Below are 19,729 nucleotides of genomic sequence, written 5' to 3'. Positions count from 1 at the left end.
AGTATCCCTCTGTTTCCATTAATTCTTCCTGGTGTTCTCCAGCAGGTAGTAGATGTGCACCTGCTGGGACACCTTATTTCATGTGGTGCTCTACACACCCCTTTGTGAGCTGGACAATTGGCTTCCATCCGCTCTTCCTCTTTTGGGTACTGAGCCTTGGGTGGGGTGGGGTGGGGGAGGAACAGTCCCCCACACTCACTCAAGCAAAGGGACCACAATTGAGCTTGGCCCTTCTGTGGACAGCACAAATGGGAATGATCGGTTGAAAAAGGACCTCACTTCCACTTACCACTATATCTATATAAGAACTAGGCACAATCTGGCTCTGTGTGTGCAACAGTTTTTAGAAGATCTGTTTAAGGATCTGGTCTCCCATGTTTCCTTTCCAGAGAGCCCAGCATGAAAGCTTGTATATCATCTATCCCAGCCTTTCTAAAATCCAAAAATATCCACTTTAGGAGGAGTAAGATTCTGTGATTCTTACTGTACTTTTGTAATCTCTTACCCATACCCCATACTTCCTGGCCAGAAATAAAGACTTGGGAGCAGAGTAAGGTCTTTGGGACAAGAACTGTATCTTCTTTTGTATTTCTATGGCATATAACACATTGTAGGTGCTACTGGACACAGATAAATAATACATCCAGTTTAATAATAGACTGGATGGAACATGATAGCATCAGTTAAGTACTGTTTTCCACATTGTTGAGTATCTTTGCTTCTTATTGCTTGTGTGGATCTACTTGAATGTTTAAAATTAATTCCTCACTAATGTTAAAGACCCCTTCAGAGAATACATCTCTTTCCTTTTGGGTTTCTGTAGTTTAACTTCTTTAATTTTTAAGAGATTCTTTAGAGATCAGATGTTTCAAACACGGTTTATTTAAACAAGAACTAATTTAACATTCTTTATGGTTTCCTTGTATTGTACAACTCTCCCTTCATTAAACTAATGCAGAAGCCAATGTTACAGAAACTATGGCATTCTTCCTTTGTGATTCATTGGACACTTCTCTGACTCTTAAAAAAACAAAATACTTTGCACAAGACTAAAATTAATCTTATAAATTAGACAAAGAAAAGACCTATTTTATATGTTAGGCAGCAACAATGTGCTCATTGTTACACATGTCAAACAAAGACCCGATCTTGAAGAATTTATAGTCTAAAAATTGTATCACTCTAAAAACTGCTCTATTAGAATCTGGACATGGATGTCCTCTGTGGCCTTGGGCAAATCTTCTAACTTCTCTGTCTTAGTTTCCCCATTTGTAAAATGAGGATAATATTTACCTATGACTCAGTGGTACGAGTATGAAATCATTAAATGCTTGTAAAGCACTTATCAGTGATAAATATTATTTAGTTCATTCAATGAAAGATTGTTTCCTAAGTTTGTTCTTCATTACTTTGACAAATCCAGTTTTAGGTAAATCAAAATACAGGACTTCCATTTTCCTCATGAAATTTCATTTCCCTCAAATGGCAACAGGAAAAAGACAACACATGAACCTAGCAAACACCTACATGCTTCTCATCTTACAGGTACTAGTCTTATCTGTGGTACTGTGCTCACCCACAGCAACACCCAGGGTACTCAAGCTAAATCAGGACACTTTTATATAATTAAGAACATGTGCTCCTGACACAATTTTTCCTTTTAAAAAAACCCCTTGAATTCCTATAATGCATACTCAGCTTCTCCCATGCCATTAATTATGTATGTGCAATCATTTATAAAAAACAGTCTCAAGGGGAAACTTATCGGAAGAACAAATTACAACTTATGGCTCTGGAAATTTTGTATGAAAGAGCTTGGGACCACCTGTTGCAATATCACCCTAAAGAAATCCAGAGTAATCTATCTAATTTACATGGAAACATGCAGCTCAGGGAAAAACTCATTTTTAGAATGCTTGTACTTTCATCTTATAACAAAGTACAATGGACTTTATGGATGACTGCTAGTTGATGAAGGGGTTGTGAAAGAATTAAAGGTTTTCATTTAGGAATAGAGAAGAAGAGGATAGCAATGTAGAACATCCACAGTCTTTCAACAGATATTTCTTAAAATAAAATTATCTTCTATACATATGCTACTATCAAACTAGTATTTGGACAGTTAAACAGGCTAATTAAATTACTAATTGTGACACTACACCCCATATTCATCCTAGTAATATTATTATAATATGATTATGGCATAATTGAGATGTATTTTGTACAAAATGGGTCATGTAAAGTGTCACTGGAAAAGTTACGATTGGCTAAATGATTGTCCTATTTGTATGCATGTATCATTTTTGTAACTGAAGTTGGGCCCTATTCAAGGTAATGGACCATTAGGAAAAACAATAAGCCTTAGGAGAAGCTTATCCCCCACTTGGTAAGCTTCCTGAGAACGCTCCAGACAGCCTGTAAGGAATGGCTGCTCTGACTCAGCAAGATCTGCATGTGACCAGGCCCAGGACCGGCTCTAGGGTTTTTGCCGCCCCAAGCGGCGGGGGGAAAAAAAAAAATCTGGATTGCAATTGCGATCAGTGGCACTCCGGCGGCAGCTCCACCGCACCGCTTTCTTCTTCGGCGGGAATTCGGTGGCAGGTGCTTCCCTCCGAGAGGGACCCGCCGCTGAATTGCCGCCGAACAGCCCGACGTGCTGCCCCTTCCCCTTGGCCGCCCCAAGTACCTGCTTGCTGGGCTGGTGCCTGGAGCCGGCCCTGACCAGGCCACATGACACCGGACTCCATTTTGGGATGTCTGCATTTTTCCACAAATTGGTCTGGGAACCAAGTTTGGAACAAAAGGTTCCCGCCATATGCTAACTCTATATAAGGTAGGGAGTGACATCATTGGTTGTTCTTCACTCCTCCATATCTGAACACTTAAGAGAAGCTCCTAAGGAAAAGGACTTGGAACGGGGGGTGAGGATCCCAAGCTGCAAAGCAAATGCAGCTTGTGCCTTGAGAATCTGCAAGCCTGCTTATCATCAGTCAGGGTCAGAAATTATTAATTCAAATCCTATCCTTTTAGTATGTTAAGATTAGTTTGCGTTTTTGTTTATGTACTAGGTAATCTGCTTTGATCGGTTTGCGATCACCTATAATCACTTAAAATCTATCTTTTTGTAGTTAATAAACTTATTTTAAGTTTTAATCTAAACCAGTAAGTTTGGAGAGAAGTGCTTTAGAATCTTAGGTAAAGGAGCAGGGACTGTTGCATTTCTTCTCCACATTGAAGGAGGGGCGAACTCTATGAGTTTACGCTATACAGTTCCCTATGCAGCGCAAGACGGTATAATTTTCGGTTTATACTCCGGGGGGGGAGGGTGCGGGCGTGCCTGGGGAGCTGGGGCCTCTCTATTGTTGGTTCATGCAGTGGCTGGTCAGAGAGCCTTCATGTATCTGCAGCCGGAAGTGTAGGCCCGGGAGTGGGTCTGCAGCTTGTCACAGCTGCACAGTGTGAGAGGGAGCCCAGGCTCGTGAGTCAGAGGGCTCAGTGGCACCCCGGGGGGAACCAATCACACTGATCTCTGTCTGCATCACTAAATTTTAACAATTCTTGTACTCTAGAAGCTTTGTAACTCATGCAAGCACATTGCAAAGGTACTGGAATAGATTTCAATGACTCAGTGTGAAATTAATTGGAACTTGATCATTCATTCACCTTAGCACCACAATGTCACATTTTGTTATTCTTGTTTTTAATATTACATGCCAGATTCTAGGATGAAATACATCCTAGAATACTCAAGGAGTTCAATGAGGAGATATCTGAGCCATTGGCGATTATCTTTGAAAAGTCATGAAAGACAGGAGAGATTCCAGAGGACTGGAAAAGGGCAAATATAGTGCCAATCTATAAAAAGGGAAATAAGGACAACTTGGAGAATTGCAGACCAGTCAGTTTAACTTCAGTATCTGGAAAGATAATGGAGCAAATAATTAAGCAATCAATTCGCAAACATCTAGAAAATAATAAGGTGATAAGTAACAGTCAGCATGTATTTGTCAAGAACAAATCATGTCAAACCAACCTAATAGCTTTCTTTGATAAGGTAACAAGTCTTGTGACTGGGGGAAATGGTAGATATGGTATAATCTTGACTTCAGTAAGCCTTTTGATACCATCTCTCATGACCTTCTCAAAAACAAACTAGGAAAATACAACTATGGAGCTACTATAAGGTGGGTGAATAACTGGTTGGAAAACCGTTCCCTGAGAATAGTTATCAGTGGTTCACAGTCAAGCTGGAAAGGCATATCAAGCAGGCTTCCGCAGGGATCCATTCTGGGTCCGGTTCTGTTGAATATCTTCAGCAGTGGTTTAGATAATGGCATAGATAGTACACTTATAAAGTTTGCAGGCAACACCAAGCTGGGAGGGGTTGCAAGTGCCGTGGAGGATAGGATTAAAATTCAAAATGATCTGGACAAATTGAAGAAATGGTCTGAAGTAAATAGGATGAAATTCAATAAGGACAAATGCAAAGTTCTCTACTAAGGAGGGAACAATCAGATGCACACATGCAAAATGGGAAATGACTGCCCAGGTAGGAGTACTGCAGATCTGGGGGTTATAGTGGATCACAAGCTAAATGTGAGTCAACAGTGTAACACTGTTGCAAAAAAAAGCAAACATCATTCTGAGATGTATTAGCAGGAGGGTTGCAAGTAATTCTTCCACTCTAGTCCGTGCTGATTAGACCTCAACTGGAGTATTGTGTCCCGTTCCGAGTGCCACATTTCAGGAAATATGTGGACAAATTGGAGAAAATCCAGAGACGAGCGACAATAATGATTAAAGGTCTAGAAGACATGACCTATAATGGAAGATCGAAAAAATTGGGTTTGTTTAGCTTGAAGAACAGAAGACAGAAGGGACACGATAACAGTTTTCAAGTACATAAAAGGTTGTTACAAGGAGGAGGGAGAAAAATTGTTTTCCTTAACCTCTGAGAATAGGACAAGAAGCAATGGGCTTAAAGTGCAGCAAGGGCGGTTTAGATTGGACATTAGGAAAAACTTCCTGTCAGGGTGGTTAAGCACTGGAATAAATTGCCTCGGGAGGCTGTGGAATCTCCATCCTTGGAGATTTTTAAGAGCAGGTTAGACAAACACCTGTTAGGGATGCTCTAGATAATACTTAGTCCTGCCATGACTACAGGAGACTGGACTAAATGACTCTCCAGGTCCCTTCCAGTCTTATGATTCTATAATTCAGCTGGAATCACCCACTGAGTCTGTTCCAAGTAAAACATACTTGTCAGCATTTTGGGGAGAGAAAATCCTGGGGGTTTCATGGTGCTTTAAGTTATTTCTTGAAATATGGCCACAATGAAACTATTTCCACTGTGAAACTGCAAGGGGAGCAATTTATGAGGCCTGAAGGCTAAGAGAGGAAAACTAACAATAGATGGGGAGAACAAAATTGCAGGCAGAGTTTGGCTAGTTTAGCAAGCATCAAATCATATAGGGCACATAATTTGAATGCTTTTATCTTTCCTTGAAGATGGTGCCAAATGGAGGGATCAATTCTCTGCATACTTTCAAACAGCATCAATGCAAGTTACACACTTATCAAGGGGAGAAGAGAGCACCTGCTGGCAGTATTAGGGTATAGGCATAGGTTTGTCCTTTTGGTTAACAGATGAAATTTTACTAATTCAAAGTGAAATTATTGATACAGTTTCATGATAACTTAGTTGGGGAAAGCTCATTAAATGATACTGTATTTTCTCCCCTATTCCAATTTATTTTCAGTTTTAAACCCTTCAGAGTTAGAGCAGAAATATCACCATTAACAGTTTTTATAAAATGAAAAGAGACATTTAATTGTTGTGGTTTAGAATCAAGGAGAGTATAGTCTCTACATTCCAGACTTCTCTACAACTCTCAAACCTCTCTTCTGCTCCCTCATCTCTGTTGGTTCCAGGGTCTCCTCTCTCTCATTCACAGTTGATTATTTATCTCCTCTTTCTTTACTGACTTGTATCCCTTACCCTAGCTTAGCTCCCATTCATTTCCCTAAACTCCTGCTTTAGGGAGGTCAAGCTCTTCTGGAGAAAGTCTAGGGGATCTAAAGACTTTCTCCACTATAAATTTCTCTCCTACTTTAAGTAGACTATCTTGTAAAACATTCTCTCCTCTAGCTTGTAAGCAGTTATAACCCCCGTTAACTTCTCAGACTTTTAAGGCTTGTCTACACTGGCACTTTACAGCGCTGCAACTTTCTTGCTCGGGGGTGTGAAAAAACACCCCCCTGAGCGCAGCAAGTTTCAGTGCTGTAAAGTGCTGGTAGCTATGCCCCTCGTGGAGGTGGTTTTTTTAGAGCTCTCCCAGCACTCTGCTGCGACTACAAAAGCCACGTTAAAGTGCTGCCGGGGCAGCGCTTTAACATTGCCAGTGTAGACTAGCCCTTACTTTAAAACCTTTTCTACCACCTCCACCTCTTTTCCCCTTCATATAGAAGCTTGCTATTTTTTTCCAATGAGAAAGCTGACATCATCCTCTGAGAACTCTTCACAGCCAGCAGCCCTTGAGTCTCAGTTTTGGTAGATAGGGATCATGATTACCTAAATAGATTAAAACAATACTTGAAATGTGAATTATTTACACTGAAAGAAAAAGGAGGGGGGGAGTGAAGTTACAGTTTTAAGCTTCCCAGGATTAAGTGCTTATATTTTAAAGAAGCTTGAGATGTCTTGGCATGATAAGGTGCTATGCAAATTGAGTAAGCTATGTTTTACTTAAGAATTTTGGCATTTCACTTAGCAGAGCTAAAAAAGGTTAAATTATATGACCTCAAGTACGAAGTTTAATGCTGGCAATATGCAATTTATAATTTTAAAGAATTTTTTAAATATTTAAAATGTACTTAAGAGAGTATCTGAAACTGGAGAACAGAATGAAATTGATGTGTTCAGAAGAACCAACCTTTTGGGATGTATATCTATGGGAGAAGACTCAAAGAACTGGTCAAGAGAGACTGATATTGGTCTTTATTTCCCCTGCATGCATTGCTCTTGGACCTTATCACTACTATCCAAGCACCTAAGGGTACGTCCAGACTACCCACCGTATCGACGGGTAGTGATCGTTTTTTCAGGGATCGATATATCACGTCTCATTAAGACGCGATATATCAATCCCCGAACGCGTTCCCCATCGATTCTGGAACTCCCCCGGAGCGGGCGGCGGTAGCGATGTCGATCCCCCGCCGTGTGGACCCCAGGTAAATCGATCTAAGCTATTCACGTAGCTGAAGTTGCGTATCTTAGATCGATCCCACCCCCCCAGTGTAGACCAGCCCTAAGAAATAGAAGTAAATTTATCTTCACAACACTGCAGTTTATAGACTTTGAATAGAGGTACACAGTGTCATGGTGACAGGATTATCTGCATCTCTGTCCCCTTCCTGGTCTGAGTGCAAAAATTTTATTTATATCTATCTATCTATATCTCACATCATTCTCCCACACTTATACCAGGATCTTTTCCTGGGGTACAGTAACCTACTGTGTTTACCAAGCAGGTGGCAACTGGGTTCAGCACCTGCAGTGCTTATCTTTGGAAGTCTGAGACCAGCAGTGAAGATAGTGACCAGAGAGCCTTTTTAAAAGTGAAGTACTATTCAGTGTTAACAATAAGAACAAAGCATTTAGAGAAAAAGAATTTTAAAACAACAATCTACATGCATCTTACCCAGAGGCTTATCATCGCATGATGGTAGCCTAGGCAAGGCCTAGCTTCTTCAGACACTCCCAGCTGGTGTCTAGATCAGTCTGGTTTCCCCAAAAAACTTGTAAACAGCTACCCCTTGGAGGGTGGAGATGAAAGAGAGACAGTAGCTTTTTTTCAGTCAGAGTTCCTTCATTCCTCCACAGGGCTTTGCCTTCCTTCTTAAAAGCAGTTTGGTAGATTCGGCAGGAGACTGGGCTCCCCTATTTTTCCCCATAACAACCCTTAAGTGTTTACCACAGGGTCACTTATCTTGAGCCATTGTTTTCTCCCTGCATGTTTCCTTACAGTAGGGTTAACATTTGTCTGGATTCCCCCGGACATGTCCGGCTTTTCTGAGTTAAAAATAGCATCCGGGGGGAATTTGTAAATGTCCGGACTTCCCCCCCATGCAGAGCGCGGATGGTGCCACTTGCACTGGGCTCCGGCAGCCAGAGAGAGCCCCTCCTCTGCTTCCCCCTCCTCTCCCCTGCAGCTGAGATCACTCCCTCCCTGGATTTGTAGATCGCCGGACGTTCGGGCTTCCAGCAGTCTGGAGCTCTTCCCCCTGCCCAGCGCGCCGCTCCGCAGCACTCTGCTCGGGCGGGAACCGGGCTATGCACTCCATGGGGGAGCGTGGCAGCATGTCGGGCTGTGCGTGGAGCCCGACACGCTGCTCTGAGCGGCACGGTAAGAGGGTCAGGGGGTCGGAGAAGGGGCAGGGAGGTTCTGGAGGGAGCAGTCAAGAGACAGGGAGCAGGGTTGGATGGGTCGGGTTTTGGGGGGGGCACTGTCTGGGGTTGGGGGTGTAAGGTTTTGGGCAGTCAGGGTACAGGTAGGGGGTAGAGTCCTAGGGGGGCAGTTAGGGTGGGGAGTCTCAGGAGGGGGTGGTTACGGAACAAGGAACAGGGAGGCTTAGGTGGGAGTGGGGTTCTGGAGGACAGGTAGGAGCAGGGGTCCCAAGAGGGGGCAGTCAGGGGACAGGGAGCAGAGGGGTTTAGATGGGTTGGGAGTTCTGGGAGGGGGAGGGCTGTCAGGGGGCGGGGAGTGGTTGGATGGGGCGTGGGAGTCCCTGGTGTCTGTCTGGGGGTGGGAGTGTGGATAAGAGTTGGGGCAGTCAAGGGACAGGTAGGGGGTATGGCCCTAGGGGGCCAGTTCGGATGGGGGGAGGGTTTCAGGAGGGGGCAGTCAGGGGACAAGGAGCAGGGAGGCTTAGGTAGGGGGTGGAGTCCTGGGGGGCAGTTAGTTAGTGTTACCATACATCCGGTTTTTCCCAGACATGTCCGAGTTTTTGGTCCTCAAATCCCCGTCCGGGGGGAATTGCCAAAAAGCCGAACATGTCTGGGAAAATAGCTTTGCCGGCATCCCTGTCCCAGTCTCCTGCTTACCACCTTGTAAGGCTGCGAGCTGCAGGCGGATTCCCCCGCGGCGGCTGCTGCTGCTTCCCCCAGACACATCAGCTCTGTGTAGCTGAAGAGCCGAGCTGCCCGAGTGCTACCGGCTTCATGGTTTGCCGGGCAGCCCCTAGACCTCCAGACCCTGCGCCCCCGGCCGGGCGCTTCCCCAGTGCAGCCGGAGCCCGGGAGGGGAAGTGCCTGGCCAGGGGCGCAGGGTTTGGAGGTCTGGGGGCTGCCCGGCAAACTGTGAAGCCGGTAGTGCTCGGGAGGCTGTTTCGCGGCTGGGAGGGAGGAGGGGGAATGCGGGGCGCTCAGGGGAGGGGGTGGAGTTAGGGTGGGGGCGGGGAAGGGGCGGGGCCAGGGCCCCGTGGAGTGTCCTCTTTTTTTAATGAAGAAATATGGTAACCCTACTTACAGCCTGCTATTAAACCAAACCAATATAAACATCCCAATAGCTGGGTTAACACATGGTATTTTTTAAAAAGTTGTATGGAGCTGGGTTAACACACGGTATTTTAAATCTTATTAATTGTAATTAGGACACTGATGTAGTGTTTAGATTCTTGGGAAACTCTAGAACATATGTTTTTAGTTTCAAGTTTTTTTGAGTGGTTCCAACAGAGATTATCTCTTAATCCTAGCCAGCTAGACAATTTTTAAAAATAAGTTTAACATAAAATGTTGCAGAACTGCAACATTGAGTACCATACATAGGGGGCCAATTCAGGAAAACATCCCTATCCAGAAAGCACTTAAGCATTATACTTAAGAGCCTTCTTGAATCAGCGCCATACAGCAATGAAAGTAAAGCACTAGAATAAATTCTATGCAAAAATTAGTCAGAAGATTATGATTAGCCATAGAAAACTAACCACTTCTGTGTTTTTGGTCATGGAAAAGTGGAGATTGTTTACATTAGTTACATTCATGCTATCTACTGATGTAAAATGACTTACTCTTGGATACTGACTAAAACCTTAATCCTCAGGTGAACCATAGTTCTGGTAGGTGAACTGAGGAAGAGAGGTGGGGTCAAAGATGACATTTCCACAACCCCACCATTCTGGAAGTTATTGGGGCTAGGCTGTAGCAATTGCCAAGCTGTAGTTAGGTTATTATTACTCAATCATTTATATAGCACTATGTTTTGTATCGAGTTTGAAAGAAATTATAAAAAAAACCCAACCCCTACTCCAAAGAGTTTACAATTGTAAGCAGACCAACTCAAAACGTGAAGATAGACAAACTAAAGGGGTGGGGAAAGAAGGAACAAGTGTTACAACAAAGAATGTGAATCACTGCATAATGAATGAATTATATATATAGAGAGTCTCATATTTTGAAATAAAGACTGAGGGAGGGCAAGAAGCATAGACAAGTGAAGTTGACTGATGCACAGGAAGTATGATGCTATTCCAGGGTTAGGGAACAGTTTGAAGAATGTTTCTTCTAATTACTCATCTTTATGTACCCAAGTTAGCGAATCCTGCTAACCTTTCACATATCCATGCCAAAAAACAACACAAACTACATTATATTATATGAAAGATGTCCACAATCAAATCAGGTGAGGGAGTATGAGATACCTGCCCAGATTTTCCAAAAATGCATCAATGCAAACATGGTTGTGCAACATGGGAGGTATACAGGGGGAAATGTTTTAGCATGGATGTACTGAACTATATTACCTGTAACCATGTCAGGTGAATGAGACGAATTTTGATTACATTCAACCTGTTTCTACTATAGTGTCAAAAGACACGATTAAAAAACCCAAGGGTCTCCACTTCTGTGGTTTCAGACCCAAATCTTGATTTCTTTATTTTTCACCAGGCTGATGAGTTGATAGAGACTTACATTTCTGGTGCTGTTTTTTATTTGCTTGGCTCAGGCTTTTAAGAAATGGTTATTTACCTGGCTCTTGGCCAGGTAAGACTTAAACTCCTCTCTGAGCTTGTGGGCAATTTGTCTGTAAATTCTGTAAGGGAATCCTTGTTAGTATAGTCATATTTGGAGAGAACCGCTTGGTAATTTGCGATTCTCATTTACAAGCTCACCATAGAGTTGCTTTTTCTAGCACGATTCCTTGTCCCTATGTGTAGATATCTGTTGTCCCTGCTTAGATCTCTCATTTGCAGCCATCACTACTAATGATCCTGGCACCAGGTGAAAGAAGAATTGTTCAAAACCCTGTGCTGGAACTTGGTAACTTTGATCAGCCTTTTTAGATGTGGGTGGTATGGAGACTAGGCCTGCCATAACAATCTAGTGAGATTTAAGAGGTCTTCATTGATAGGCAGTGCCACTCAACCAGGGCAAGATGTTTAGTAGCCTGTGAGGGTTCTCCTGGACAACTTCTACAGGAGCTCCAGATCAGAGGCCGCTCTCCTTATGAGCTCCTGTAATGACTTATAGTCATTAGGCATAGATGGTATAGGCTCAGGAGCAATAGCTTCATCTGCGGAAGAGGACGATATAAGGAATGGGATCCATTGAGGTTCATTTTTAAGTTCTCTCTGGAATGATGAGCTGTCAAGGAAAGCAAAAGTCTGTAACCCAATGATGCAACGGGAAAGGCTTCCCTGCTGCTCCCTGACTCTGAAGATCAGAAGGAATATTCTTCAGGCAGGACAGTTGGTAAACTCTGTACATAGTGGGTATTAGTACTCCTGACTGATGCAAACTCAGCTGAGATCTCTAGCTACTATATATGATTGTGGTGTAAGCCAGTACCAATAAAGAGTCAGTAATGGGAAGGGCTGTACAGAATATGGGGTGGAAAGCAATTGCTGATACCAAGCTATTTAGTGCAGAGAGAGTAATCAGAGTTGACCTAGCTGGTATCAAAATCACTGGTACTGGGATTATCTGGACTGGAAGAAATTGAACAACTGCAGTAGAAGATAGCGGTACTAGGTCCTTTGATGAAGTCTGCTCAGTGCCAGGTAAGTTCGCAGTTGGTACTCAGGCCTCATGTTTATGAGCTGAATGGCTGGTCAAGAAGTCTCTCCTGGACTTTGAGCAATACTTTCTCCCCTTGACGTATAAGATGACTTAAGGGCTTTAGATGATGGCTCTAGAGACTGTGATTGATGCCTCTTCTCTCTAGTGGACTTCTGGGGATTTCTCCCTCTTTCACAGGATGAGGTCTTCAAAATCAGAATGGCTACTGAAGGTAAAAAGGCTTATGACGCACTCCTCAATGAAACATAATCTGGGTGCTTAGTATTCTGGGAGTGACCCAGATACAAGGTTGGATGTGTGAAGTTTTTCATGAGGTATATTCTCAGTCTGCTCTCTCTAGATTTCTTTGTTCTTCTACATACAGTGAATCTCTCTGAAATGTGGCCGCCTTCTTCTAAAAAAAAAAAAAAAAGCACCTTGTGTGCCCATTGTTTACAAGCATGGCTGCTTGACAGGACAGACTATTTTTAAAACCCAGGGATTTTCTCACTGGCATCCTAAACAAAGGAAGAAGTGCTTGCATACCAATCCAGAAAAAAGGGGAGAAAATTCTCTCAAAAGCAGGGAGGGAAAAAGGAACACTATCAAAAAACCTCTCTCTATCTAACTACTGTCTAATTACTATATAAACTAAGTTTATAAAAGAGCTTTGATAAGTGCTGAATAACAGTAAGCTATGAGGCATCAAGCTGTGAGCTGACAAGGAACAGAGAGGGAGTTAGGGTGGCCCCACCTCTTTCTGACCTTGGTTGGAAGCAGGAAGACACTCAGGATGTATGTGCCACCTCAATTTATGACCAAAAGCCCAGGGTGTATGCACACCTGAAGTACAATATATATGTGCACAAATACTCAAAGAACATTAAGTATTTAGGGGTTAAGTGGTGTGGAGCTTGGATCCATCTATTCTACAACCACATGCAGCATCCCAGTTACAACACATTTTCATTCTGTACTGTAGCGCTGTTCACAGCTGTTTAGCCTGCACAACAACCTATTGAACATAGATTTTAAGGAAATAGGGAAGCAAAGGCATTATATGAACAAATCATATCAGTAAGCAAGCCAAAGGCCTTACTGTTAGACAAGATGAATCTCCTTACTGAATCAATGGTGATTATAAAAAATAATGATAGTTGGGGCAAATAACGATTGGTTAGGATATTAATTTTAATATCATTTACTAGACTGTATAGTGTGAAACAGTAATTTACGGTACTAATGATCTGGATGCCAAGTAAGTTCAGGGAGGCACTACGAGACAGGAGTTCCCTTGTTAACTTACACAATCCACTATCTATTCACTATCTGAAAAAACTGCTTGTCCCTCACTTGTCTGTGAAAATGAGAAACACAGCCATAAGAAATAAAGAAACTCACCATCAGGTCCTTCACTACTTTTACTCCTTTTAGTTCGGCGGACATGATGCAATTTTTCTTCTTCAAGATGCAATTTTTCTTCAGGGAGGAAGAAATTCAGCAAGGCCAGCTGGAACAATAAGAACATCAAGTTGAGGTTTCTTTACCAACAAATTATCACTGCCAAACTGACTGAACTCCGCCTCTTTAGCAGAGATTTGAGTCTTGATATCAATAACTTCTTAATTCCATGAAGAATAGTTTCTATAAAATTGATTAGCAGAACAGGATAAAATGCTAGCCTGCTATCTCAATTTCTGATGCACCCATAACCAGAGTAATGAGATACTACAGCAGTGGTTCTCAAAGCCGGTCTGCCGCTTGTTCAGGGAAAGCCCCTGGTGGGCCAGGGCAGTTTGTTTACCTGCCGCGTCCGCAGGTTTGGATGATTGCAGCTCCCACTGGCTGCGGTTCGCTGCTCCAGGCCAATGGGGGCTGCAGGAAGGGCAGCCAGCACATCCCTCGGCCCGCGCTGCTTCCCACAGCCCCCATTGGCCTGGATCGGCTAACCGCGGCCAGTGGGAGCCGCGATTGGCTGAACCTGTGGATGCAGCAGATAAACAAACTGCCCTGGCCTGCCAGGGGATTTTCCTGAACAAGCGGCAGACTGGCTTTGAGAACCATTGTACTACGGACTGACTGCTAAAATCGCATAATATATTATCAGCACTGTGCATAGACTGCCCCCGAATCTCTCCTCAGCACATTATATGTAGCTGATCCTCCAGACAGGACACAAGCAAAGTGATGCTTCATCTTCTCCTCCCTGCTACTTTCCTCCATCAAAATATCCTTTGGCCTAGGGGAAGGTGCAATGGGCTGGGAACCAGGAGACCATGATTCTTACATTCTCCTCTGCTACTGTCTGATATTAGTAATTATATGCCTTTTACATCTCTTATTACTGAGGAAGACCTTATATCTTACTGAGAGGTTAAAAGTGTAGGCCACTTAGCTACACTACATTCTGGAAAGTCTGACAAATGTTAGTATTTTTCTATGCTATCTGTAAATTGAGGAAACTCAGGCGTATCTGCCTTCATAGTGGGTAACAGAACATGTGAAAATGTTGGTTTTAATGACATGTCCAGAATAGGGTTGCCAACTTTCTACTTGCATAAAACAGGAACGTCCTTGCCCCCTGCCCTGCCCCTCTTTAGAAGCCCCGCTACTTCTCTGAGGTCCTGCCTCCACTCACTCCATCCCCCCTCCCTCTGTGGCTCGCTCTTCCAACCGTCACTCACTCATTCATTTTCACCAGGCTGGCTCAAGGGGTTGGGGTGCGGGATTGGAAGAGGGCTCCATCTGGGCGTGCAGGCTGTGGGGTGGGGCTGAGACTGAGGGGTTTGGAGGGTGGAAGGGGGATTAGGGCTGGGGTAAGGGGTTGGAGCGTGGAAGGGGGGCTCTGGCTCAGGTTACATTCCTAACCACATCCATCCTATTCTCTGAATGAGGCAACATGTAGAATGCTGAAAAATAGTATGTGATCATGTAACTAAAGAGCAACAGAGGGTCCTGTGGCACCTTTAAGACTAACAGAAGTATTGGGAACATAAGCTTTCGTGGGTAAGAACCTCACTTCTTCAGATGCAAGAATAGGGTTGCCAACTTGCATCTGAAGAAGTGAGGTTCTTACCCACGAAAGCTTATACTCCCAATACTTCTGTTAGTCTTAAAAGTGCCACAGGACCCTCTGTTGCTTTTTACAGATTCAGACTAACACGGCTACCCCTCTGATACATGTAACTAAAGACTATATCATAATATATACACACAAGGTATACAAGCCACAGAATAAAAACAAACTCTTCAAACAGGGATTAATACTGGCAATATATGTATTATTGGCACACTAAACGCAATGATATCCAATGTACATATGGCTAAGTTAAAATTGATCTGTGCTTGTTCTATAGTCTAAAATGTGAAATTTCAATATTTGCAATTAAAATGAGAAAATTTAGAATAAAAAGCAATGTGTCTCAACTCTAAGGCAAAAACAAGCTCCCTATTCATAGTATGATATCTGCCCTTTATGTCATTAGAAGGTTCAAGAGAATGCCATGTCAAATGTCAAGACACAAATCAATCATCACAAAAGGGGTTTTGAAATCCATACAGACTTTTGCATTCATTACTTAGACCTCATTTTCAAACAAAAAAAACGTAAGTTCCCTTTTACATTAGAATATTATTCTCATTTATTTCCAGCCATCTGTAATGTTAAAAAAACCCTAAAGGAGTTTTCCATACTAATCCTTTACACCATAGAACTTTCTGATTTTCTACAATAAGGCTAGGTAGCGACACATGGAGATTTTGGAAATCCTAGCTGGAAATAATTAACCAACTAAAGATGACTGATGCAGTCATTTCTAATTATTCTCTGAAGGACTTGTTATTCACTTGCTAATTTATTAAGCTCCTTGATAGGCCCTTGACTTGTGCATTGTTAGGGCTGCAGATTTGTCATAGGATTTTTTTTTAATAATAATAAAAATCATGGAGCAATCAGGTAAATGTAGTAAAAGTCATGGGTTTAGGGATTGCTCTGGGATATTTGATAAAAAAAAACTGCCCAGACAAATGAGGGGGAAATGACCACCTGCGGCAGCATCCTACATGCCAGCACTGCAACCCTAATCTACTCTGGTGAGGTGAGGAGGCCCCGAGGCAGGAGGGGCTGAAGAGTGAGCCTCCTCTGTGCTCACCCCAGGCACGGGCAGTGGTTGCTCTTGTGTCCTGCAGGTACGGGCCCAGCTACCCGCTCCAGACATTGCAAACTGGCATATGGGTCACAGTGCCATTTGTTCAGGTGTGGCTCTGCTGCCCCTCCATCATGACAGGAGGAAGGAAGCGGACAGTAGAGCCAAATTTGAGAGAGTAGTGCTGTGACCCTGTGTGCCCTGTTACAACGCGCGGAGCATGGAGCCTGGCCCAGCCCTGCAGACACAGGAGCTGTTGCTGCAGAGTGAATGCTGGGTGGACTTCCTCTCCAACTTTTCTCTCCACATGGGGCCTCCCGTTTGCATCGGGCTGCAACCCACCTAGAGCCTTCCTGCAGGAAGTCACAGACAGAGAAATCATGCATCTGTGACTTTCTGTGCTCTGTGACAAGCCTGGAACCTTGTCAAGAGGTGTCTCTCTCTCTCTACTGTAAGTCTCCCTGGGCACTAGCATTCAGACATCTTTACAGGCCTTTAAATCCAATTAAATGTAATATGACATGAATAATACCTTATACCTGGAGGAGGAAGATCTCTATAATCTGATGCAGACTAGCCCAGAGACAAAGTTTTATGTAGTAACCAACAATTCATGTAAAATACTTTTCACATTAAAAAAAGCAATAATTAGTAGTTACTAAATAATTATTTTTCACAATGCAAAGTTAACCTCCTAGTCCTGAGGCATGTAGTGTCACTTGCATTCAGAAGTTCCATTTCAGTCATTCTAGTTATTCCAAGAAAAGAAGATATATCCATAATCCGGTAGCATTTCCTCCAAGGATCTCCTCTTCATAAAATATTGATATTCAAGAAATACAGATGATTTAGGAACCAAACGTTTAAACGATCCTTTGATTTGTCATTTATTCCAATCATCTCATCCACACAGTAGACAGAAATGGACTTGGTATTTTATGTACATATAAAACAAATTTTACATTTTATCTGTAACTTGGGAAGAGTATTGAGAAATAAATGGCACAGGACTCAAACACAGCACTGAGGAGTACCAATTCTGTTACAGACCTGCACAGGAAAAGACACTAAGTTAAGAGGTTAAATTAGATAGAAGGGAAAGATAAAGTCCTTCCAGGAATTATTAGGTGAAATTCTATGGTTTGTGTTATGCAGGAGGTTAGACATGCTCACAATTAGGGCAGATGATTCCCAGTTGAGATTAGCTCAGCACACCTCCTACCGCAGGGGTGGGCAAACTTTTTGGCCCAAGGGCCACATTGGGGTTGCAAAACTGGATGGAGGGCTGGGTAGGGAAGGCTGTGCTGCAGGGGATGGGAGGGAGACAGCAGGGGAGGGGCCGGGGGCTAGCCGCCCCAGCCAGGAGCTCAGGGGCCGGGCAGGACGGTTTGCCCACCTATGTCCTACTGACTCAGCCACGGTAAGTGAAACCCACTTACAATCAACTCAGCAAAGGCCACCCATACTGAGAGCAAGTCCAGTTACAGGACGGGGTAAGAACTCCACTAACTTGGTTAAAATTGTGGAAGTGCCTAGCTATCAACTGGAAGACACAGATAAAACATAGGAAAAATTAAACTCTGATATCTATGCTTCTGTCCAAAATCTTCAAGATTAATAAAGTACCGTTTGTCTCTTTATAACATGAACTCCCACATATATTTTCCACAGCTGACAAGGTAAGAATATCTGATACAGAAGCTAGCTCATACTGAAGTGGGTCTGTAATTGCTGTATGATAAAATAGGATGAAGACCTATTTGGCACCCATGACTGTCTTTCTAACAGCCAGGATTACGATTTATTGTGCATGGGCTATAAACTCATTACACAGGTGTTGAAGCCAGTGTAAGATTTCAAAAAGACTAAGATACTTCATCACCTAGGAATGTGTGATCCCCCTAGGGAGGTCACTCCACCCCAGATTTTACTTATTATCCCCCCCACCTGCCTTAAACTGTATTACCTAAATTAGCATATATGGGGAAAAAACATTGCTTTCTAATAGAAGACCAAGCAGTAGCACAGGGGAAGGAATCAGAAAACCCTGGATTTGGGCAAAGGGAATTCTGATCCCAAGTGCAATTTAAATGATTCCTATCAACTTTTTTACCTGTTCACAGAGAAAAGCTCAAATCTAGTCTTAACAATTCCTGATATTTTATTTTACTTCTACAAATATTAAATGGATCTTTATTGCAGTGACATGTTATAGAATATAGCAAAATTAGCATCCCTGATAAAAGCAGTTGGTAGTTGGGTGTAGAGGGCTTTGTCTTCCTTTAAAAAAAATAAGACACATAATTCTTATAATAAAATTACTTCTAAAAAACTTATCTCAAAATTAATGACACATAAAAGCAGCCACATGTTCATCTAACACAGCTTATTTACCCTCATAACACAACAAAGATATTTAATGAAATTAAAAAGCAACACATTTAAGACTGATAAAAGAAAACACTGTTTTCTTTTCTAAACAGCATATTACTAGCCTGTTTAACTGTTAAAGCATCAGAGGTCAAGAATTTAATAGGATTCAAAAAAGGATTAGATATTTAATGTGGCTATTAGAACATCCACAGTTATGATTGCAGGGGGAAGCAATTTAAATCAAGGTGATTAAATTAACTTGATTTAAAATTTAATTAATTTAAATCAGGTTAAGGTTTTGTAAAACTAATTTGAAAGTTTGTGCGTTGTAATTTAAGATTAAAATTTATTATGAACTAAATTATAAATGCTAAATGCTGTTTGTATTACTACTATTAGTTGGGTATCGTTTTGAGTTTTATAAAACTGCTATAGTAAAAAAAACAAGGTACTGAAAATTAAAACCCTTATCTGCAAACAAGCAAGTACACGGTTTACACAATTATGTAATTTTACTCACAAGAATAATCCCATTCACTTCAACTGGACTACTCCTGTGCTTAAAATTAAGACTGTGCATAACTGTTTGTAGCACAGCGGCTAAAACTGTACTTTCATTAAAAGCATTCTTCTTAGTGGCATAGAATCTTTGTTATTTCAAAACAAAGTTGTTTCAGTGTTAACAATGAAAAGTTTAGACTTTCCATACATTATCAAAGTTATCATGAACTTTTTCATGAGCTGTTACACTTTGGTAAATGAAGTATTTCCTTCACTCCTTCCCACTGCTACCATTTTTTCTTTCTAGACATGCAAAAAGAGTTATTTTAGGGAAAAATACACTTTCCCTTCAATATTAAATATTTTTGTTAATGATCACAGATGCACATTTCACCACAAGAAGCTGAAATAAAAAACTGCAAATAAGAACAGACTGTAATTTTATCGTATGATGACAGCTGCTATTGAACATAGACTTATTCTAAAAATAGATTAATAAAAATAGTTTTCCTGCAGAAATAATGATATAAGAATAGGTTCTGTAGTATCTCCCACTACCCTAAAAGCTTAGTTCATACAATAGCCATATTCTATGGGGGTAAAAGGCATGACAGGATGAGTCAGACATATATTAATGACCAATCCAACAACCCTT

General features: G+C 42.2%; 1 protein-coding gene across 6 annotated transcripts in view; it reads right to left on the bottom strand.

Moving 5' to 3' along the window:
- The window catches only part of EDA (ectodysplasin A), a 191,469-nt gene that overhangs the window by 70,139 nt on the left and 101,601 nt on the right, over positions 1 to 19,729 (bottom strand). For all 6 annotated transcript variants that reach the window (XM_054040681.1, XM_054040682.1, XM_054040683.1 and 3 more), the window contains exon 2: positions 13,457 to 13,565. In XM_054040681.1, the coding sequence (XP_053896656.1) occupies positions 13,457 to 13,565 (109 nt within the window). The remainder of the gene's footprint in view (positions 1 to 13,456; positions 13,566 to 19,729) is intronic.

The sequence above is a fragment of the Malaclemys terrapin genome, chromosome 9, assembly GCF_027887155.1.
Source record: "Malaclemys terrapin pileata isolate rMalTer1 chromosome 9, rMalTer1.hap1, whole genome shotgun sequence".
Taxonomy (NCBI): Eukaryota; Metazoa; Chordata; order Testudines; family Emydidae; genus Malaclemys; species Malaclemys terrapin.
Note: the sequence above shows the minus strand (reverse complement) of the source record. Positions and strands in the feature narration are given on the sequence as shown.